At 39.6% G+C, this 23,821-nt stretch overlaps 2 protein-coding genes across 8 annotated transcripts in view; one reads left to right on the forward strand and one right to left on the reverse strand.

Annotated features, from left to right (window-relative positions):
* LRRC34 (leucine rich repeat containing 34) lies at positions 1-20,283 on the reverse strand. 4 transcript variants are annotated; one of them, XM_516868.9, is made up of 11 exons: positions 19,684-20,283; positions 15,903-16,020; positions 14,867-14,988; positions 14,705-14,769; positions 14,127-14,210; positions 11,013-11,141; positions 7,616-7,711; positions 3,731-3,885; positions 3,200-3,355; positions 2,471-2,597; positions 1-829 (listed from the first exon to the last, which is right to left on the reverse strand). In XM_516868.9, exons 1-11 carry the CDS (start codon positions 19,820-19,822, stop codon positions 626-628), a joined length of 1,395 nt encoding a protein of 464 aa, XP_516868.2. In that variant the 5' UTR covers positions 19,823-20,283; the 3' UTR covers positions 1-625. The 4 variants fall into 4 exon arrangements, with proteins under 4 accessions (XP_516868.2, XP_054537208.1, XP_009445102.1 ...); XM_054681233.2 differs by having other exon boundaries at positions 11,013-11,138; positions 14,921-14,988; positions 19,684-19,822; XM_009446827.5 differs by having other exon boundaries at positions 14,921-14,988; positions 19,684-19,822.
* The window catches only part of LRRIQ4 (leucine rich repeats and IQ motif containing 4), a 25,300-nt gene continuing 21,182 nt past the window's right edge, over positions 19,704-23,821 (forward strand). For 2 of the 4 annotated variants that reach the window (XM_516869.7, XM_016942281.3), the window contains exon 1: positions 19,704-20,321. In XM_516869.7, the coding sequence (XP_516869.3) occupies positions 20,314-20,321 (8 nt within the window). In that variant the 5' untranslated portion in view covers positions 19,704-20,313. The remainder of the gene's footprint in view (positions 20,322-23,821) is intronic. The other 2 variants (XM_016942280.3, XM_063806375.1) reach the window with 2 other exon arrangements.

Below are 23,821 nucleotides of genomic sequence, written 5' to 3' on the forward strand. Positions count from 1 at the left end.
TACTGTATGCTTCCATTTATATAAAGGTCAAGAACAGGCAAAACTACTCTGTGGGGTTAGAAGTCAGGATAGTGGTTATGAGAGGAGAGTGGGAGAGCTGGCAGCACTGGCTTGTTGGGAAAGGGGTATGTATATGTTTATATATATTTGCCTGTATTTATGAAATTGTTAGTAACACCTGTCTGTAACACGTAAATAGGATAGGTAGAATACTTTTTCAACTTCTGAACTTTGAAACCCTTTGAAAGTCACTGGTAATTTTCTACCACAAACCTTTTTATTAATACTACTTAATAACTTTCAGTTAGATACCTACAATGACCTTTACTTGTATGCTATTTCACTACTTGGTTATATTTTCATTATAAAAAGAAATTTAGTCTAGTTCCTTGGTCTCTTTCTCCAGGGTTAGAATTTTAGTCTCTATATTGTAAAATTTCTTTTAAAAAATTACCCTACTCAGTTTTTTACAATAGACAGTTATACAAAGTTTAATACAGTCATTATCTTTTACACATTTGAAAAAAGTAACTTGTTTTAATTTATAAAAGAAAATAGGCTATAGAATATTAATCTCTGTGAAACAATAAGACAAGTGTATGAAAATTATTTTACAGCTACTTTTTCATGGCTGTTGACCTACTGGAACAAGAGCAAAACCTGCATTAGATGAGTGGTCATAAGATTCTCCATAAGTTGATGTCCAATAATAATGCTTTTTAAGGCCATTGGAGACTTCTGCAAGATATACACGTCCATCTACCACAAATGGCTCCACATCTGTATTGTCTGGTTTTAGACAACCCATTTGAATTAAGTCTGAATATGCCTAGGATTTTTAAGAAAAAAACTATATCATTAAGAAAAAATGTATTCAATTTACAGTGCTTACGGAAATTTAAATATTCAAATTAGCTGTGCTAATTTGTAGTTTAAAATAAAATATTCTGAATAACATTGCTGAATTTTAATATTTTCCAGGTATTGTAAATAGATTTTTATTCATTTAATTACACAGAATGAAATTATAATATTGCAAAACTTATTTCTAACTTTTAATGTATTAGACATGTTTTGTCATTTTGTGACTCCTAGAGTTGATTTTCTATACTACCAATTTTGTGGACCAAAGCTCCTATGGTCAAAATTTTCAAGTCCCACAGATGTTCATAAATTGGAATAGGTAGGGGGGCTGGGTAGGAGGCCTATTGTATACATTCTCAAAAATCTGCTGATAGCTAGTTACCCATTCCTCAGAAAAATTAAGGGAATCCCAGATTTGGACATACAATTATATAGAGTTCATGACCCCCCTGAATCTAATCTACAGATTTAGGCTAAAACAGACAATTCCATAGTATTGGATGCGGACCTATTAATTATTTCTTCATTGTAGAATTTTTATACTTTTTTTTTTTTTTGAGACAGAGTCTTGCTCTGTCGCCAAGCTGGAGTGCAGTGGCACGATCTCGGCTCACTGCAACCCCTGCCTCCTGGGTTCAAGAGATTCTCCTGCCTCAGCCTCCCGAATAGCTGGGACTACAGGCCCAGCGCACCACCATACCCAGCTAATTTTTGTACTTTTAGTAGAGATGGGGTTTCACCATGTTGGCCAGGATGGTCTCAATCTCTTGACCTCGTGATCCCCCCGCCTTAGCCTCCCAAAGTGCTGGGATTACAGGCATGAGCCACGATCCTTAGTATCTATGTAATAGAGTCATACAAATACATTGAACTGGTTTGTCAGTAAGGTTGGCAATATGGAGAAAGATGGAAATTTAGACATTAAAAGATTTAAAAGTCAAGTTGGTTTTTGCTTTAGCTTGTCATTCATCATTATTTCCAGTTCCAGACTCAACTTATTCAGCTACTGATGTGTAGAACCTAAAGAATATGGATGTTTTTCTAAAAGTAAGGGTTGGTTTTTTTGGGAGGGTGGTTTAGACAACACTGTATGTTTTATTACTCTTTTTAGTGGTGGAATTTTTATTAGTCCTTTTGCAAATTTTGAGAATTTTAACATCTACTTTTTCCCCTCGTTCTTTCCAAATGAAAACTGTTACCATTATTTCTGTTTTGAAAGTAGTATCAAAGGCTGTCTATTTATGTGAGCAACATGCCAAATATTTTGATAGCTTGTACTCTATCTCACCCATTCCATATTTTGGTATAATTATTAGGGAGCAGATCAGAAATTTTGCTACATCTGATCAATAATTATGATTTTTCTTAACCTTAGAGAAATTAGAACTGTGTCATTCAGTGATGTGTAATACTAATACATAGTTTTAATATCTTTGGTTATTTCAACCACAAAACTCTCTAGTAGCTAATTTTAAGACTTATGTTAATTATCAAAACTGCAGTGTCTCACTGTGTAACCATTTCTGAGGCACCTGTAAATAATATCTGATGTTACAGAGATGATCCCAGAAAAAGCCTTCAGTGAAGGAAAAAACTTAAAACTTACTACACACGTAGCCTCATCAAATTTGTTTCCCCAAATGTAGATATGAGAGAAAGTGAGATTTGTTTTCATTGATTGTGAAAGTGCAACAAGTCCTTCTCCCTCTATGTTGTTGCTGACTACTGACAACCTGAAACCAATAATTCCACAAGGAAAGAATACAAAAATTAGCAACATTTATTACAAACACTTTCTTGTGTAGTCTTAGCATTATTCTTCAGTATGTTGTAATGTAGTGGTAAAAATACTGACCATTTAATTCCTAAAATCCAAGAAACTTAGTTTTCTAATTAGATCCTTAAGGTACTTAGTAGAGCTAACTACATTTTGAAAGTCTTCTGTTTTATATTATTCAGTAAATGTTTGGGTGGATAGCAGATATATTTTTCTGGATAAATGCATCCAAGTATTTTATTCTTTAGTTCATTCTTATTTTTAAAAGTCTTGATCATATTGAATGCTTCTGAGTTTTCTATTAGAATTCAGGATAAGTAATATAAGCAATACAAATTTTCTCATTAATTTGAAGGAATCGTTAATAGAATCAGTCTAATTGTAAAAGACATTACATTTGAAAAATAGAAATGTAAATGTTTACTGTAACTTAATACTATGTCAGTTTAGAAGCTGAGTTTTCATATTTCATTATAATCTTAAGAGTTAAGGGGATTGAGGTTAGTGTTTAAAAATTTGCTTTTCTGTTATTTTGATTAAATATAAAACCATACTAACGCTTTAAGACTCCTGTTGTGTGAAGTAAGAGTTTCACTGAGATAGTTTGCGCCTGCATTTTCTATTCTGTTAAAGGAAAGATCTATTACTTCCAGGGTAGTGTTGCTTTTCAGTACATCAGCCAAATACACCATTCCATCATGAGTTATTTTGTTGCTGGCAAAGGAAAAATAGTTATATTTGAAAATATGAAATAGTGTTTTTATTCATAGTGATAAGATGCTTGAAAACTTAAACAGTACTTTCTGTTTTAGTAAAGGTTTATTTTAACCACTTGATTTCCAAGAAAGTTAATGAAAATTCACCATAAAATATTGCTTTCATTCTTGTTTACACAACTAAATTGCTCATTTATGTTACTAAAAGATAGCAGTATTAAATATTAAAGCTTAGGACAAAGGATTGACAATTGGTTGCAGTTTCTAATCATTGGAAATAATGTCTAACAACGTATCCCAAGTACCATGAATATTTATATAGATTATTCCCATTATTTAACTTTGAATTATTAATGTGTAAATTATCACTCACCAGCTGACATCAAGGTAGCGCAGGCTACTGTTCAGATACAGTGCATCACATAACTGTTGTATACCACTGTTTTTTATATCATGCTTACACATGTGTAGTGCAACAAGACAGTGATTTTCTTTCAACATGCGGCCTACATGGACTGTAGACTCTTCCTAAAAGTGGATAAAATCTTATTTCTAAAATATAATTTTGAAGTAGTACATGTTTATTTCAGACATATGCTGTTATTTAAATTAGCTTTTTAAAAAGATTATATTGGTTAAAACTGTTAGTCCACAATTTACATTTGTTTGGTCTATCTTTAAAAAATTATCTTTGCCACAAATGATATTTTTTACCTTCTCAGAAGGTAAAATATAGTCACTATATTTTACAAGTGCCTGCTACCTAAGTGATGTAAAAGAGGCTGGTTAATTTGGTTTTTTAAAAAAACAATAATCAGTCATTTCGAAAGGAAAAAAAAATTGGTCCCATCATGTATTGAGCATGTAATCCATCTTTCAAGTCTCTAAACCTTTCTTATACCTTCCATATGTTCCTGAACTTTGCTCTTGATCTCTACTCTTGATGGTTTTCAGACAAAATACAAAGACATTTCCCAATCTTTATTTTATATTAAGAATACACTCATTAACCCTGTGATATATCTGATCCTTCCCTTTATATTCATCTCAAATTCCTAAGAGGTTTTATTCTTATTTTCTGATGATCAGAAGACTTTTTTTTAAGTTCGACAATCTAGCTACTTCTAGGTAAAAGATACATAGCATCAGTGAAGATTTGAATACCAGGCATTTTAAGTTTTTAATAAAATCAAAGCATATTTTCAAATGAATGGCCCAAAGTATTTTGTGACAAGAAGTACTCTTGCATGATTGCTGTATAACGTAATAAGTTTTTTAGTCACTGGAAATGCTGATGATGAACATAGATAACTATATGTGTTCTTGTTATATATAAAGGTACTTTGAAAAAAACTTTAAATGAAACCACATAGCAATAGCAGAAAGTACATGAGCTTTATAAAAATCAAGTCTGTCAGATACTAGTTCTACCTTTTACTGGCTATATGACTTTGGGCAAATATTTTCATCTAGCTGAGTCTCAGTTTCCATTTTAGTAAAGTAGCTGAAATTATGCTTCCCTCACAGAAATAAGTTAACTAATAAAAGGTACCTAGCACAAAATAAGTGTTCCATAAGCAGCGTACAAAGCATTTATTATTGTTCAATATTCTGTAATTCTGTATTTGCTGAAATTGCTTTGACACTGAAAAGATACACCCAAAGGAATGCTATGTAGACTAGGATCTTTAAAAATGCACGCCAACCATGCTAAAGGGATGCTATGTAGTCTAGGAACGTAAAAAAATGCAAACCAACCACTTAGGGGGTTCCACTATTGCTCTACCTAGTGCCAGGCACAGAGGACAAACTCAGTATGTTTTTGTGTTTGGGCCTTGATTGCAGTTTTAGGCTACAAAGCTTGAAAGCAGGAGTATCCTAATTAAGGGAGGAACTATTGTCAGAAATAGTAAAGGGTTTTAGCCCCATTCACTGAGTTTGTGACTTGATTTGTCTAGAGTGGCACCTGGCATCAGTATTTTTCAAGCTCCCCGGATAATGCCAATGAGCATTAAAGGTGAAGTCCAACATCTTAACAGCTTTTTGTTATCCCATTCCTCCACGGTAATAAAACAGTAAAACCCGTACATGGAATAGATTTGCAGGTTTGTATTTGGGAACAGCAATTTAAGAGCAGAATAGTACCCTTGGGGATAGAGAAGGTAGTGGCTGTCCTGGAGAAGAACAAAACAGACTAGCACCTAGCTGGCTGCCAGAAGCACCAAGCTGAGAGCAACAAGGGGGCCTGGGCTTTTAATAATAAGCATCCTCAGGTGGATTTAGGAATGACACCACTTAACATATTTTAAAAAGGGATCATGCTTATAATGTGATCTCCTATATATAAACATTTCCACAGAGATAAAATCCAGAAATGTATTTAGCCCTCAAATCTCCTGTCATGTCCTCAATCTGAGAACCTCCCTACCACACTCACCTCCCCTGCTTTGATTCCGATTACCCTCCTTATGTCCCCATGGCACCCCAGGCATATCACTCTCCAGACTTGTCAAGCTCCCTCCACCTAGATGGAAAACTCACTGAAGACAAGTGCTATGTAATTTATTTGACTTTAATACCTCTAGTACCTCGCTAGCATTGTGTCTTGTTTAAGGTTGCATTCAAATATTCATGGTGTGAATGAATCATAAGTGAAGCAATTCACTGCATGCCTACTTTGAGCTGTATTTTGCTAGTCTTTTAAGTATTTTTAAAATAGGAATCTATTTGAAGATTCTGAGGGTCTTGTTGAACAGACTGGATTTATGTACATGAAACAACGTGATGTAAAACCGCAAAAATTCTGGTACCGAAAAGTGCAGCGATAACTCAAAGGGAGAGATCTATGTAGGCAAAGAATGTAAAATACACTTCTGAATATGAGAATACTACCTTAAAAATATCATTAATTCTCAGTTATTCATACTAAGGGGGAACAATGAAGTAGATAATTTTAAATTATCTAAAGTGCTTTAATCATTTAAAAAGTTCAGAGTTTGGCTGGGCATGGTAGCTGATGCCTGTCATCCCAGCACTTTGGGAGGCCAAGGCAGGCAGATAGCTTGAGCTCAGGAGTTCAAGACCAGCCTGGGCAACATGACAAAACCCTGTCTTTACCAAAAATACAAAAAAATTTAGGTGGGCATGGTGGTGCATACATGTGGTCCCAGCCACTCAGGAAGCTGAGGTGGGAGGATCACTTGAGGCCAGGAGGTGGAGGCTGCCGTGAGCCGATATCATGCCACCGCACTCCAGCCTGGGTGACAGAGTGAGACCTCATCTCAAAAAAGAAAAATAAAGTTGAGAATTCAAACACTGACATTGATTGATTGATTGATTGAGATGAAGATGAAGTCTCGCTCTGTCGCCCACGCTGGAGTGCAGTGGTGCAATCTCGGCTCACTGCAACCTCTGCTTCCTGGGTTCAAGCGATTCTCCTGCCTCAGCCTCCCAAGTAGCTGGGATTACAGGCACCTGCCACCATGCCTGGCTAATTTTTGTACTTTTAGTAGAGACTGGGTTTTGCCATGTTGGCCAGGCTGGTCTCAAACTCCTGACCTCAGGTGATCTGCCTGCCTCGGCCTCCCAAAGTGCTGGGATTACAGGCATAAGCCACCGTGCCCGGCCAAACATTAAATTTTAAACATTGAACTTTATAAAGTGCTTTGACCATTTACTTTTCCTAATAGTTAGATATATGTTTTTGTTTATACCAATTATTCTCTAGCTGTTTACAAGTGATAGGAGAAGAAAGCCACCCAGAAGGAGAAAGAAGTCATGAAAGTAGGAACCACATTTTTACTCATCTTTCTGTCTCCAGCAAGCAGCTTACTGCTTTTCATACACATTTTGCTTTTATTACTCATGATTTCAAAGGTGTAATGGTTCAGCCACATCAATGTAACAAACAGTTCACACTGGGCTCTTATAGTCTGGCCTTTAAAACCTTCACTATTTATGCTTTCATCTTAACTACTTTGACCCTCACAGGTTTACTCACTAAGAACTTGAGTTTCAAGAGAAAAGATGACATGTTTGCTGCTTAAATAAGCAATATCTAAAAGCATATTTAGTTATAAACATCTTACCAGGAATTGATATAATTTTCATTTAAACATTTTTATAAATAGTAGTTTACAAGATATAGTAAGTACATCTCTAAAAATACAGTGTATTCATGTACCTTGACATAAACTTGTAGTAGTACCTTAGTTTTATTCATGTTGTTATATTAACTACCATCACTTTGAATACATACCTGTTCACCATACAGTATAGGTCGGTTTAGGTTTATTGCCTTAATTGCTTGGTTTTGAGTTAGTACTGTAGCAAATGCTATCACACTTTGCATTCCCTAAAAACAGGTAAATTCATTAAGGAAACAGACAAAGTATATAATAATCTCGCTACATAAATATTTCAAGATCAGCTATCTGCATTCTGATAAAATTGTTTTTAAAATTTAAGCATTCCTTGGACTTTGAATTGTAAGTTGATCAAATTCAAAAATGAATTGTTACTGTATTCTTCTCTCCTGGCCCTAAAATCTATCTAAAACATGGCATGGGGAGTTTCTTAATGTTTCAGTGTCCATTTCCTGGGTGTTTCCCTCTAGGTTTTTTTTCCTCACCCCTCAAGCTTCTGTGTGGATCCCAGCTAGAGCTCATACTACTTATCCAACACACATCATTGTGCAAGCACTCTTTTATATTCATACTAGTACTTTAAGTGTGTGTGCAGTGGGAAAAGGTTACCAATCACATTTTTCACAGATCCCATAGGACTCTCTTGCTCTATCTGACCGGAAGGGCCTAGTCCCCCCATATCCGTGATGGACACCACCATGTACACCCAGCTGGTATGCCGGAAACCATGGGCTTCCTCTCACTCTGCCATTCCTCTTACCTTCCCATCCAGTTGATCACTAAGACTTACAGATTCTGCTGCCTCCAAAAGATGTCTCAAATTAGTCTGTTCCTGTCCATCTTTGTGGCCACCACCCCAGCCCAAGTCCTCCTCACCTCTCACCTGGACTACTAAGTGGTCAGATGGCTTCTTCTTGCCACCCTTTAATTCTGCACAGAGAAAGCAGTGATCTAAAACCACCAATCAGATCATTACCCCTCAGAGCTTTTCCAGATTTCCATGATTTGCTTTTTCCATGATTTTCATTTATAATACAACCCCCACTTCTTCCCCTTACCTGTGACCCACAACCCACACAACTTTGCCATATCTGGCCTCCATAAGCTTCTCTACTTTTACTTCAAGGCACTCTTAACTTTGTCTGCTCAGCCATTCTGACTTCTCAGTTCTTAAAACCTGTGACACTTGCTATTTTATTATTCATGTACCTCCCTCGTGATTTTTGCCATATCTCAGTATGCAAAATATTTAACACTATTTTTGTTTTTATTTATTTATTTTTTGAGATAGGGTCTCACTCTGTCGCCCAGGCTGGAGTGCAGTGGCACACTCGGCTCACTGCAGCCTTGACCTGCTGGGCTCAAGCAATCCTCCCACCTCAGCCTCCCTAGTAGCTGGCATGCAACACCATGCGTGGCTAATTTTTGTATTTTTTGTAGAGACGGTATTTTCCCATGTTGCCGAGGCTGGTCTCAAACTCCTGGGCTCAGGCAATCTGCCTGCCTTGGCCTCCCAAAGTACTGGGATTACAGGCGTGAGCCACCACGCCCAAACTTACTTTACACCATTTACTTAATACTTTCCCATTAAATCAACTCACTTTTTCAATTATATTTATTTTAAAATAAAACTTTGTATCACTGCTGTAAATGGAAAACCATAATCCCTTGAAACAAACAGAAAGCATCTGTAAAAATAAATATATGAGTATGAAAATTACCTCACTCTGCACCAAGAATGCTACCCATGCCACACTTAGGGAAGCACTATCTTAATGTCTGTGCATGCTGGATGCTCTGCCTGGAAAGTTCTGACATGGACACTCTCCATGAGTTTTTTCTCATCCTTCATAACTCGTAAATATTACCTTAGTAATATAAGTCTTAGGCAACCCTCCTGTAGCAGAATTACTTCTCCCCATTATCAGAGTACTCAGTCATTTTTGTAGCACTTTCCTCTACTTCTTCATTGGTGTTCCCCCAACTAAAATATAAGTTTCATAAGGGCAGAGGCAGAGGCCATGTGATTCACTGTTGTATCCTTAGTATCCAGCACAATGACTGGTATGTGGAGATGATCAGTACCGAATTAATGTTTTCCCAGAACCACACTGGCTGCATCTACCACCTTAAAAAGTTAATCTTGGCCAGGCGCTGTGGCTCACTCCTGTAATCCCAGCACTTTGGGAGGCCGAGGCAGGTGGATCACCTGAGGTCGGGAGTTTGAGACCAGCCTAGCCAACATCATGAAACCCCGTCTCTACTAAAAATACAAAAAAAAAAATTAGCCGGGAGTGGTGGCAGGCACCTGTAATCCCAGCTACTCAGGAGGCTGAGGCAGGAGAATTGTTTGAACCCGGGAGGTGGAGGTTGCAGTGAGCCGAGATCACGCCATTGCACTCCAGCCTGGGTGACAAGAGTGAGACTCTGTCTCCAAAAAAAAAAAAAGTTAATCCTTCAGAATCTATTATACCAGAGAGCCCCCTGGCCCATCTTATTTTCATGTCACATTGATTAACCTGAGGCTATACAACAGGTTCCCAAGAGTAGGCCTAAAGATTTGAAAGCATGTCAGAGAAAGTGAAGCCTGGAATTTGAAGACATGCAAAAAAACACATTTTTCATTATCAGGCCAGGTGAAGGTTCAAAGCGACTTTTATCTTTTTTAATAATTTTTAGAGACAGCGTCTTACCATGTTGCCCATGCTGGAGTACAGTGGATGTTCACGGGCACGGTTGTAGTGAACTGTAACCTCAAACTCCTGGGCTCAAGAGATTCTCCCACCTCAGCCTCCTGAATAGCTGGGACTACAGGTGCATGTCATGTCGCCCAGCTTCAGAGCAGCTTTTAGCATCATCATTTTAAGTTTTTGTGCTACAATATAAGTAACTACTAAACAGTATTTTATTTTTGTTTTGAGTCAGAGTCTCACTCTGTCGCCCAGGGGCTGGAGTGCAACTCACTGCAGCCTCCACCTCCTGGTTCAAGCAATTCTCCTGCCTCAGCCTCCTGAGTAACTGGGATTACAGGCTTCCGCCACCAGGCCCCGACTAATTTTTGTATTTTTAGTAGAGACGGGGTTTCACCATGTTGGCCAGGCTGGTCTTGGACTCCTCACCTCGGGTGATCCACCTGCCTTAGCCTCCCAAAGTGCTGGGATTATAGGCGTGAGCCACTGCAGCCTAAAATGTATTTTCAAAAGTAAAAAAATTATATGAATAAAGTAATATTTGTTTAATTAAAGTGAACATGATCTTTTTCTAAAAATTCCATACAGTTTAAGATGAGTTATATAGATGGAAGTTTAGGAATATTTTTATTAATTATTTTTCTATGTTATTTACTATAGTCTGATTTTATTAATAATCTGCACTATTATGTCTAGGGGAAAAACACCTTTTCTCTGATATTAGACATAAGAGGCAAAATTAATCATTCATAAGACTCTGATTTAGCTGTTCTCTAATGACCCACTATCTGGATGATTTTCTCATAACCAGTTTACTCACCAGATCACAGTCACCCAGATCTAATTTCTCTAATGATGAATTAATTTGCAGCATTGCAGCAAAAAACATTCCACCTTTATTTTCAATTTTGTTTCCAGTCATTCTTAGGTATTTCAGAGTCCGATTCTTCTGAAAAGGAAAAAAACTTATTTAATAATTGTTAATCCACAGAATTCTATATATTACATGAATTAGGAGACTGTATTACTATTTGCAGACTCCAATTTTCATGGAGCTAGAACACGATATATATTTTTTTTGAGACAGAGTCTCGCTCTGTCGCCCAGGCTGGAGTGCAGTGGTGTGATCTCGACTCACTGCAAACTCCACCTCCTGGGTTCACAGCATTCTCCTGCCTCAGCCTCCCAAGTAGCTGGGACTACAGGCACCCACCACCACGCCTGGCTAATTTTTTTCTGTATTTTTAGTAGACATGGGGTTTCACCATGTTAGCCAGGATAGTCTCGATCTGACCTCGTGATCTGCCCAGCTCGGCCTCCCAAAGTGCTGGGATTACAGGCATGAGCCACCGCGCCCAGCCAGAACAGGATATATACCTTAAAGGTAACATTCAATCTACCATAATAGATAAAAATCTAGTTTAACAGTTGAGTAGAAAGAATGCCCAAGAAACAGATGCCCAAGCAATAACCAGTAAATAAAACATATTAATAAACTTTCACTGGAAAAATCTGTAAATTTATCTTAGGAAAATTATAGCACTTCACTTTTTTAAATTGAGGTGAAATTCACATAACATAAAACTGACCATTTTTAAGTATACAATTCAGTAGCATTTAGTACATTCACAATATTGCGCAGTCATCACCCGTAGCTAGTTCCAAAACATTTTCATCATCCCCGAAGCCGGTCCTATACCATTAACCAGTCACTCCCCATTCCACCTATATCACTTTTAAAGTAATATAATTTGATAAATATTTCACAAAATCACAGACATTTCATCATTCTAATGAGTAACTATTAGGACATATAATAGTGTAAATAATCATCACGATTCAAACCCCTCTGAGATCAGGAAGAATAAAAGGATGTCCTCTCACCACTTCTATTTAACATTGTACTGGAGGTTCTAGCCAGAGCAATTAGCCAAGAAAAACAAAAAGAAAAACCATACAAATTGGAAATGAAGTGAAACTCTGTATGTGACACCATCTTGCACAGGGAAAATCCTAAGGATTCCACCAAAAAAACCTGTTAGAACTAACACAAGAGTTCAGCAACATAGCAGGACACAAGATCAATATACAAAAACAGCTGTATTTCCATATGCTAACAATGAACAACCTAAAAATGAAATTAAGAACAACAGTTCCACTTACAATAGCATAAAAAAAAAGTTAGGAATAAATTTAACAAAAGAAATGCAAGATTTGCACATTGAAAACTACAGAGCATTGCTGAAAGAAATGAAAGGCCTTAAATAAATGAAACATCTTATGTTCGAGGTTTGGAAGACTTAAGATGGCAATACTCCCCAAGGTGATCTACAGATTTACTGTAATTCCTATTAAAATCCCAGCTGCTGGCTGGGTGAAGTGGCTCATGCCTGTAATCCCAGCACTTTGGGAGGCCGAGGTGGGCAGATAATCTGAGGTCGGGAGTTTGAGACTAGCCTGACCAGCGTGGAGAAACCCTGTCTCTACTAAAAGTACAAAATTAGCCAGGCATGGTGGTGCATGCCTATAATCCCAGCTACTTGGGAGGCTGAGGCAGGAGAATTGCTTGAACCTAGGAGGTGGAGGTTGTGGTGAGCCAAAATCGCGCCATTGCACTCCAGCCTGGGCAACAAGAGCAAAACTCCATCTCAAAAAAAAAAAAAAAAAAAAAAAAAAAATTCCCAGCTGCTTTTCTTGCAGAAATTGATTAACTGACCTAAAATTCATATGGAAGTGCAAGGGACACAGAAGAGCCAACACAATCCTGAAAAAAGAACAAGGACACACTTCTTGATTTCAAAACCTACTACAAAGCTATAGTAATCAAGATAGTGTGGTACTGGCATAAGGATAGACATACAGATTAAAAGAATAGAATTGAGAGTACAGAAATAAACTGTAATGATGGTTAGCTGATTTTTGGACAAAACTGTCAAGACAGTTCAATGGGAGAAAGAATAGTCTTTTTTTTTCTTTTTTTTTTTTTGAGACGGAGTCTCGCTCTGTCGCCCAGGCTGGAGTGCAGTGGCGCGATCTCGGCTCACTGCAAGCTCCGCCTCCCGGGTTCACGCCATTCTCCTGCCTCAGCCTCCCGAGTAGCTGGGACTACAGGCGCCCGCTACCACGCCCGGCTAATTTTTTGTATTTTTAGTAGAGACGGGGTTTCACCGTGTTAGCCAGGATGGTCTCGATCTCCTGACCTCGTGATCCGCCCGCCTCGGCCTCCCAAAGTGCTGGGATTACAGGCGTGAGCCACCGCGCCCGGCCGAAAGAATAGTCTTTTAACAAATGGTGTTAGGACACATGGATATACACATGCAAAAGAATAAAGTTGGATTCCTACCTCATACCATATTCAAAAATTAAAATGGATCAAAGAAAGAGCTAAAACTGTAAAACTCTTAAAAAAACATAAATCTTTGTGACTGGGTTTTCAAGATGAACCTTGAAAACATTAAGCCAGTCCCAAAAGGCCACATATTGTATGATTCTGTTTATATGAAATGTCCACAATAGGCAAATACATAGAGAGACGAAGTAGGTTAGTGACTGCCAGGGGCTGGAGAGCAGGGGGTAGAAAAGATGGAGAGGGATTGCTAATGAGTTTAGGGCTTTTCTTTTTGGGGTGATAAGAATGTTTTTAAAATAGTGATAGTAGTGATACTTGCACAGCCCTGTGAATATATTAATACTTAAAAAACCACTGAAGACTTTCAAAGGGTATATTTTATGTATGTGAGTTAAATCTTAGTAAAACTATGACTTCAAAAGTGTTCATGCAATGTCTACACTTGAATAAATTAAAGTATAATAAAAATATACATTCCTACAATATTAAAATAAGTTCACTTCAACATTGGACACTGTTGGTTCCAAGCTATCAGAAGTTAGAATTTCCAAATACAATGTTAGTTTGAAATACATAAATGCTTACATGTAGCACTTTAGCAATCAATTCTCCACCTTCGGGCCCAATATCATTAAACATGAGGTTTAAGTAAATGAGATTAAGTTGTTTCTATAAGAGAAAAGAAGCTATTACACATTATTATTACTGGAAATTGGTCAATTTTACATACATGTATATACATATACACATACAGTATATACTTTATTTGAATAAGTGTTTTCCTCCAAAGAAAATCTTTATAACCAAGAAAAACTGTATCCTAGCAAAAACAACTACATTAAGGAAAAAAATCATTCTCATGTAATCAAAATATAATTACAATATAAATGGAAGAAAAAACTATATTTACCTTTGATCAATCTGAAAGATGTGTGGTGTATATATTTAATCATGGTGTACAAGTTTGCAAAAGATAACTCAGGAGCTCTAGCTACTGGCTCCATTGAGACCAAATCCACAATGGGTTTCCAGTATATTTCGAGTGTTCTAGCACAGAGTCAGGACCCTTGACATCAGGTAAAACTAGTGTTTTATGTGTGTGTCATTAGACTAATTGGTTTCATTGTAAATGGAACTAAGGACATTTTGTAGTAAAATAATACCTGAAGCAGTTTCGCAGCATAGTATGCACCAACATCACATAGAAGGTTATATCCAACATCCAAACCTGAAGCACAGATGAATAGAAGCGGATATTCATTATAAAGAATACTTAAAATCAGATCAATGAAAAGCAGGAGGTATTGATTCTTATGGAAACATACCATTAATATACAGACAATTCTTTAAAATTTTGGAAAGAATCCAAAAATCTTCACCTGTAACTCTTTCTACTGGCACTAAGCGATTGTTACCAGCAATGTTTAATGTGATTCCTGCTGCTAGCCTGTTAAAATACAAAAAAAAAAAAAAAAAAAAAAATTTTGAAATAGAAACTCAGTAAAGAAGTAAAAGTATGTTTCCTTCATGTATAAATAGTCATATCACAGATATCATTTACTGGAAGCAAGCATATAGTAAGTAGACTTATACAGTATATTTATACCAGGTAACTTAAAACTACTGAACATTCTGCAGACTGCAAAGTGCTTTAAAAGATTCCATATATTTAGCTCTCTCACACACACTCACACTCACACAAACAGTATCCCCACTTTATAGATAACACTGAAAACTTCAATGATTTGCTTAGACGCACCCAGCTCAGGTTAGGCATGGTGGTTCACGCCTGTAATCCCAGCACTTTGGGAGGCCAAGGCGGGCTGATCACCTGAGGTCAGAAGTTCGAGACCAGCCTGGCCAACATGGTGAAACCCTGTCTCTACTAAAAAATACAAAAATTAGCCGGGCATGGTGGCGAGCACCTGTAATCCCAGCTACTCGGGAGGCCGAGGCAGGAGAATTGCTTGAACCCAGGAGGCTGAGTTTGCAGTGAGCCGAGATCACGCCACTGCACTCTAGCCTGGGCGACAGAGGGAGGCACCGTCTCAGAAAAAAAAAAAAAAAAAGATTCACCCTGCCCACAAACAAAAAAAAAAGATTCACCCCACCCACAGAAGTTAAAGATCACTCTGGAGCCCAAGCTTGGGTACTCCTGGTCTAGTGCTCTTTCCTGAATACTATACCACCTCTAAGACCTACTAACAGTGTTGCTCGTCTACTTACTTACCTGAATCAAATGGTATGTTCATTTTACCAAGCATTTTCAAATGGCTATAAAATCACTCAATATGTTAGGATTTTCACACACATGAATATAAGCAAACACTATTAATGTAATCAAGTATTTGTCTTTCTTACCCCTTTTTAATTTCTTCATCCACTTCTTGGAGTATATGCAATATAAAAGGATTAATTTTCTGGGATTTTTCCATACACAGATTAGAATAATGTTTCTGGAGACCAGATTCTGGAGATTCTGAAAAATATATGCATCCTCTATCACATATAAATTATTCTAGAAGCTTTAAAAAAAACCATAAAAACTACCTCTTTCAAATATATGAGTTGTATGTGTGTATAGTGGGGGTAGGGAAGAAAAGGAAACAGAATTAAGGTTAGAAAAAGAGAAGAGAAATAAAAATAATGAATGGGAGAGAGAATTAAAATGCTGTTTGGAGAACTAGGGCCATTGAAGCACCCATTGAGGCTTGGCAGACACTGGCTCAAGTGAGCACCCTACGTTGGAAGTGACATAAAGGGAGAACTAAGCTCCATTATGTGCCAGGCCTGGTAGCTGAGGAAAATGACTTCCAAAGAAATTGTATATTTTGTCCAAAACCATGCAGCTACTAAAGGCAGAGTGCAGAATCAAACTGATTCCAAAACCTCTTTCCACTGTGCCCTAATGGGTTACAGGGACTCAAGGTTTCTTTCTTTTTTTTTTTTTTTTTTCAACTCAGTATCTCAGCATCCACGAGAGGAAAAGGTTTCTTAAAATAGCTTCACATAAAAACAATTTTATCTAATAACCTAACTCAAAAGGGATCTGATAAAGCACCTACTCCCACAAGCTTCTTGGATACCCTCTACACCATCCCAAGTTTGAATGTAACTGTCAGTTCTTCATACCAAATCGAGGCCTGGCTCACAGAAGCTCTTCTCCTACCCAGCCTTCCATTTCCTCTTTCTAAAGGTGACTTTTCCCTAAGTTCTTAAGAAGACAGACACAAAGCAGGAGTTGAGATCTCCTTTCTGTTATACATGCAGCTTTCCTTAATGACCTTGCTGTTTTCAGTAATACCTCAAAAGCATCTTCTGCAAGGCCTACATCTTCTGGGGTGGAAGTTATGCTGTTACTTTTCTTAGAAGTACAGGCCACTGTCTTTGTTTTCTATACTTCTACCTTTTGTGGATGTCTTTTAAAAATTTGTGCACAGAGATCTCATTGCTCAACCAGCCTAGCTTTTCAGGAGCTGGCTTCTCTTCTAAGTCTCTACATCTCAGAAATGTTGTTTACTGAGTGTCCTTTGCACTCTGAAGAATAATGAGTTTGCTAAACGGATCTGCAGAACAAGATTTAACATGAGGAACATTACATTTCAGATGAAAGCAAACAAAATTTCCTTATAGTTTTTAATAACCTTTTTAAAAATAAATTTAATATACTTATTCCAGACAATTTGGAAATTTCTTTTTTTTTTTTTTTTTGAGATAGGTTCTCAATCTGCCACCCAGGCTGGAGAGCAGGAGCGCAATCTCGGCTCACTGCAACCTCTGCCTCCCGGGTTCAAGCGATTCTCCTGCCTCAGCCTCCCAAGTAGCTGGGACTACAGGCACACACCACCACACCCAGCTATAAAGACAGGGTTTCACCATGTTGGCCAGGCTGGTCTCAAACTCCTGACCTCAAGTGATCAGCCTGCCTCAGCCTCCCAAAGTGCTGGGATTACAGGTGAGCCACTGAGCCCGACCGGAAATTTCTAACATTAAAAAAAAATACATGTTAATCTGCAATGCCACTGCCAAAGAACAACCACAATTGAGGTCTAGGCATACATACTTCCTATAGTTTTTCTTTTATATGCATATTAAGTATTTTTTAAACAAAATTGGAATCTTTGGATATAACTTTATATGCTGTTTTTTAAATTTATATTGTGAGCAGTTTTCCCATGTCACTAGATATTCTCTGAAAATTTTAAATAGCATAATTTCTGTCATGTGGATAGATGTACATATTAAAAAAAGCTTCACCTATTTTAGAAAATTTTCATGTATTTAAATGATATTGTAGCACAATATTTCCCAAACTGTATTTTGTGGAATATGCATGTTCTACAGGATGATCAAAGGTGTTCCAAATAGAATAGGTCTTATTATCAAGTAAGTTTGAGAAGTGCTAAAATAAACAAAACTATACACAGACACGACACTTCTCAGGGTATTTAAAACGTGCACACTCTTCAAACTGTTAAGCTTGAGAATAGGGAGGATAAGAATGCTGCACTTCCGGCCGGGTGCGGTGGCTTACGCCTGTAATCCCAGCACTTTGGGAGGCCGAGGCGGGCGGATCACTTGAGGCCAGGAGTTCGAGACCAGCCTGGCCAATATGGTGAAACCCTATCTCTACCAAAAATACAAAAATTAGCTGGTGTGGTGGCGCATGCCTGTAGTCCCAGCTACTTGGGAGGCTGAGGCGACAGAATCGCTTGAATGCGGGAGGTGGAGGTTACAAGGTTGCAGTGAGCAGAGATCGCGCCACTGCACTCCAGCCTGGGCGACAGAGGAGACTCCATCTCAAAAACAAAACAAAACAAAAACCTCACTTGGAATGCAATCTAGAAAATGCTGCTTTAGCGTCCTCCCCAGGAAACAAAGCAAGTAGATCCCAAATAGAAGTTGGAGCTGGGCTCCCACTGGGCTTCTTTCTTTCCCACTGTCTTCCTTGGTATTAAGAGAAAAATTGCCCTGAGAATCTCCGAGGGCACAGAAATGTGTCAGACTACAATTCATTTTCGCGAAGGCATGAAGGAATCTTAGACTACGAGCTAAATACAGCTAAACAAAGTTATGGAAATATTCTTATTTAACAAGCTAGCCAGAGATTTACAGTATTTAAAAGTTTCTGCTACCCTTCCTTTGATTTAAAATTCACCTACGTATTTTGTATGCCAGGATTTTGTGGCACCAATGAATTTATTTCCTATATTGTATTCATATTAGAAGGAAAATAGCCTTCAAATTGTAAAGCAAAAACTAGGAAATAACCCAGCTACGCAGGAAAATGTCAAGAACCTAACCCAAATTTCATTTTTTCATCCACGCCTCTGGCAGCCACTTTTTAACAATTTCCACAGAAAGGACTTACTTAGGAGGTAGATCCCTCCAAAACATGCTTTTCTATACTTAGCCAAGCACTGGGAAATCTAAGCGATGAGCATGAGTCAGAACGTGGGTGCCCTATCCAGAATCCGCAGTGTGTACATTTGAACAAGTTGTTATCCCAGCTTAAATTTCCTCTCATGCTAAAGGCAGAGCCTAACACTGCCCATCTCCTGGATGCAGTATTATTAAGCCAGCCTCCGAACACAGTTCCGTATCCACAGACAGACTTTAAAACAAGCATATAAAACAGAAATGGCGGGTAGGGGGTGGCCGTTCAGGGTAGGTGCTTAACTTGCTGATCAGGGGCGCAGAAATATTTAAAACGGAGATAGTACAGAGGTGCAAAGTCAGAAACAGTATCAAGACCCTCATGCCCCCCTGTGACCTGCTCTCTGGGACTTTCACAAAAAGGGGGCTGAGAAGAGCCCCCCCCGCCACCCCCTCCCGGAGACCCTGAGAGCACGGCGACAGACACCATCTGCACAACCTATCGCGCAAAGGGCGGACCCACGGGGACTCCTCTCCGTGGACTCCTCTCCTGCCCTCGGTCGCAAAGGGCGACCGGGGACTCCTCTCCTGCCCTCGTTTCTGGGCGCCCCAAACCTCTGGCCACAGCTGGGGTTCACAGGGGCACCCCTCCCGCCTCGCCGCCTTGGGCTGGCGGGCTGCTGGGAGGACTCCGGCCGTGCGACCCCGGCGCCCCTCGCGCGTTTTGTCTGGGCCAGGCCGCGCAGACGTGCTCCCTACTTCTTACCGCGCTGGACCGTCAGGGCCGCGCCCGGAGTAATGGCCTGAGTGGAGGCCCAAGCCGGGGACCCGGCCGGCGCACGAGTGGCCTCCCGGGAGCTCCCCATGCTCCTCTCACCCACTGGCCGCGGCGGCTGCGCTGCCATGGCGACCGCGCGCGCGCGCTTACAGTCCGCCTGCAGCTGTGAGGCGGCTACACGAGCCTCGGCGCCAGCCTGCTTCGAGTCCCGCTGGCTGTGCCTGCCCGGGCCCTGAGGCCTCACTGCTAAGGCAGTGACCGCCAACTCTGTGGAGGTCCTCTGTCACCCTGCCCTGGTTAAAGGCAGCCTGAGGGAGGGCGTCCTGGCTCCTTTGCAGGGAGGAGTTCCCGAGGTTTGAGGGGCTCCGCTGCTGAGCTAGGGCTGGGGCTACAAAGAAGATTATGACAAAGCCCGCTCCTGCAAAGTGTGCACCGGCCGCCGGGCCAGCGAAGAAGCAGAGTAGCATCAGCACATGATAAAGGCGCTGGGCTTTGGGAGCATAAAGGGTTTTGTGCTCCCAAAGGGCGGGGCCACCAGGGAGGGCTTCCTGAAGGAGGTGACATCTGGATGGTCCGAAGGAGGCTGCCAGAGGACAGAATGCTTGGTGCGTTCTGGGCATGCGCAGGTACTTGAATGTACTCAGATCAGTACAGACAGCGGGGAGGCGGGCAGGGCCAGATCCACATCTGTTACTAAAAGGCCAGGGGTTCCGTCTAGATCCTGCTGCTCCTGTTACTGAATGCCAATCACTGAAACAATGAGAATTGCCTGGGAGGAAGGCTTTAATCTGGTGCTGCAGCCGAGATCAGTCTCAAATCTGTCTCCCCAACCAACTAGAATCAAGGGTTTACATAGCAAGAAAGAAATGTGACTACTTGCAGGAAATCAGGAATTAGGGAGGGGTAAGGAAGAGGAGTTGGTCAACAGGAATCAGGTGGTCGCTTAGGGAATCATGGTGGGTGAGGGATCTGGTGTCTCATTGTCCAGATGTGATGATCTGGTAAGTTTCATTTCCTTGATACTGAAATGGTAATAGTTTCCTTATCCCCCTTGCAAGGCATGCGATGGTGAGGCAGGAAAATAGGGTCTGGAGGTAGGGAACATAAGGCCGATTCGCACTTCGGCTATAACAGGAAATATCCTCTCCATAGGGTGTACACCATAAACGACTTTGTAAACTTACTTCATCCTCTTCATTTACACAGGGCGTACTCTAAGTAACCAATGGAATCCTCTAAGGGATATTTGAACTCCCAAAAAATTTGTAACGGGGTCTTTGAGCCCCTGTGCTCGGCCCACTCCCACACTGTGGAGTATACTTTCATTTTCAATAAATCCCTTCATTCCTTCCTTGCTTTGTGCGTTTTGTCCAATTCTTTGTTCAAGACGCCAAGAACCTGGACACCTTCTACCGGTAACAATGGGGGTGTGGCTTGCTTCTTTGGTGCTCCACTGATCAAACCTCTAGGGGGAGCATGCAGACGGGCAGGTTGTGGGGCACGTGGGCTCCGAACCCACCGCAGCGTCTAGGGGTGAATGCTTACAGCTGCTGAAGCAAAGCCCCAGTAGGCGTGTGTTACAGGGTGCTCTTTCAGTTTTGCTGTGTATAGGCGGCTTGTGTCAATCAGCTCAGTTAGACCCTCTGTCTTACCGCAAGGACAGAGGGCTTTCTGTATCCTGGGGTTCTGGCCTTGGTGTACCGGAAAAATCGGATCACACAGTGGGCTTGGAGAATGAGTGCAAGGTTTTATTGAATGGTGGAAGTGGCTCTCAACAGATGGATGGGGAACCAGAAAGGGAATGGAGTGGAAAGGTGGTTTTCCCCTGGAGTCCGGCCGCTCAGCAGCCAGACTCTCCACTGACTGCCCTGACCAAATTTCCCTCGGTCTACACATCGTGCTGCTTGTCGGTGATCTGGCAGCGTCCGCTGGTGCCTGTCGGTGTGCTCTTCTGCTCCTCTGTTCCTCTCAATGTCCAGCCACCTGTGTGCTCCTCCGCCGGTGTGTTCCTCTCAACATCCAGCCGCTTGTGTCTGTGCCTACTAGGGTCTTGGGGTGTTTGTTTGTTTGTTTGTTTGTTTGTTTGTTTTTTGAGACAGAGTCTCGCTCTGTGGTCCAGGCTGGAGTGCAGTGGCCTGATCTTGGCTCACTGCAACCTCTGCCTCCGAGCTTCAAGCGAGTCTCCCACCTCAGCCTCCAGAATAGCCGGGATTACAGGCGCCCCCCACTACGCCCAGCTAATTTTGTATTTTTAGTAGAGACAGAGTTTCACCATGTTGGCCAGGCTGGTCTCAAACTCCTGACCTCAAGTGATCTACCTGCCTCTGCCGCCCAAAGTGCTGGGATTACAGGCGTGAGGCACTGTGCCTGGCCCTTTAATCCATTTTGATTTGATTTTTGTATGTGGCAAGAGATAGGGGTCTAGTTTCATTCTTCTGCATATGGATATCCAGTTTTCCCAGAACCATTATTGAAGAAACTATCTTTTCCCCAATATATGTTATTGATACCTTTGTCAAAAACGAGTTCACTGTAGATGTATGGATTTATATCTGGGTTCTCTATTCTGTTCCATTGGTCTATGTATCTATTTTTATGCCAGTACCATGCTATTTTGGCTACTTTAGCTCTGCAATATAATTTTAATTTAGGTAATGTGATTCCTCCAGTTTTGTTCTTTTTGCTCAGGTTAGCTTTGGCTATGCTGGATCTTTTGTGGTTTCATACAAATTTTAGGATTATTTTTTCTATTTCTGTGAAGAAGGTCTTTGGTATTTTGATAGGAATTGTATATAATCTGTAAATTGCTTTGGATAAAATGGACATTTTAACAATAATTATTATTCTAATCCAAGAACATAAAATATCTTTCCTTTTTTTGTGTGTGTGTCCTCTTTAATTTCTTACTTCAATGTTTTATAGTTTTCATTGTAGAGATCTTTTACTTCTTTGGTTGAGTTTATTCCTAGGTATTTTATTTTATTTGTAGCTACTGTAAATGGGATTATTTTCTAACTTTTTCTGATTGTTTGCTGTTCGTATATAAAAATGCTACTGAGTTTTATATGTTGATTTTGTACCCTACAACTTTATTGAATTTGTTTATCCATTCTAATAATTTTTTTTGGTGGAGTCTTTAGGATTTTCCAAATATAAGATTATATCATCTGCAAACAAGGATAATTTGGGTTCTTCTTTTCCAATTTGGATGCTCTTTATATCTTTCTCTTCTCTAATTGCTCTAGCTAAGACTTCCAGTGCTACACTGAATAATAGTGGTTAAAGTGGGCATCCTTGTATTGTTCCAGATTTTAGAGAAAAGGTTTTCAGTATTTCCTATTCAGTATGATACTACCTATGGGCCTGTCAAATATGGTTTTTATCGTGTTGAGGTATCTTCCATCTACTCCCAGTTTATTGAGGGCTTTTATCATGAAGTGATGTTGAATTTTATCACATGCTTTTTCAGCATCAATTAAAATGATCATATGGTTTTTGTCCTTCATTCTGTTGATAGGATGTATCACATTGATTGATTTGTGTATTTTGAGCCATCCTTGCATTCCTGAGATGAATGCCACTTGGTCATGATGAATGATTTTTTTAATGTGTTGTTGAATTCAGTTTGCTAGCATTTTCGTTGAGGATCTTCGCAGAGAAGATCCATCAGGGACATTGCCCTACAGTTTTCTGTTTTTTGGTTTGCTTGTTTGTTTGTTTTGGTGTGTCTTTGTCTGGTTTTGGTGTCAGGGTAATACTGGCCTCATAGAACGAATTTGGAAGTAGTTTTTCCTCCTCTATTTTTCAGAATAGCTTGAGTAGGATTGGTATTAGTTCTTCTTTAAATGTTTGATAAAAATCAGCATTGAAGCCATTGGGTCCCAGGCTTTTCTTTGCTAGGAGACTTTTTATTATGACTTTGATCTTTTTACTTGCTATTGGTCTATTGAGGTTTCAGATTTCTTCATGGTTCAATCTTGGTAAATGGTATATATCTAGGAATTTATCCATTTCTTCTAGGTTTCCCAATGTATTAACATATAGTTGATCCTTGGAATTTCTACTGTATCAGTTGTAATGTCTCCTTTTTCATCTCTGATTTTATTTATTGGATCTTCTCTCTTTT

Source organism: Pan troglodytes, chromosome 2 (genome assembly GCF_028858775.2).
Source record: "Pan troglodytes isolate AG18354 chromosome 2, NHGRI_mPanTro3-v2.0_pri, whole genome shotgun sequence".
NCBI classification, from domain to species: Eukaryota; Metazoa; Chordata; class Mammalia; order Primates; family Hominidae; genus Pan; species Pan troglodytes.

Excerpts from the sequence above, each read along its gene's own strand:
- LRRC34 (XM_516868.9), bottom strand. The coding sequence starts at position 19,822 with ATGGCAGCGCAGCCGCCGCGGCCAGTGGGTGAGAGGAGCATGGGGAGC. Across the intron at positions 14,770-14,866 it reads GAATTGTCTGTATATTAATG|GTTTGGATGTTGGATATAAC; the intron begins GTATGTTTCCAT and ends TCTGTGCTTCAG. Across the intron at positions 2,598-3,199 it reads CACAACAGGAGTCTTAAAGC|GTTGTCAGTAGTCAGCAACA; the intron begins GTTAGTATGGTT and ends TATTGGTTTCAG.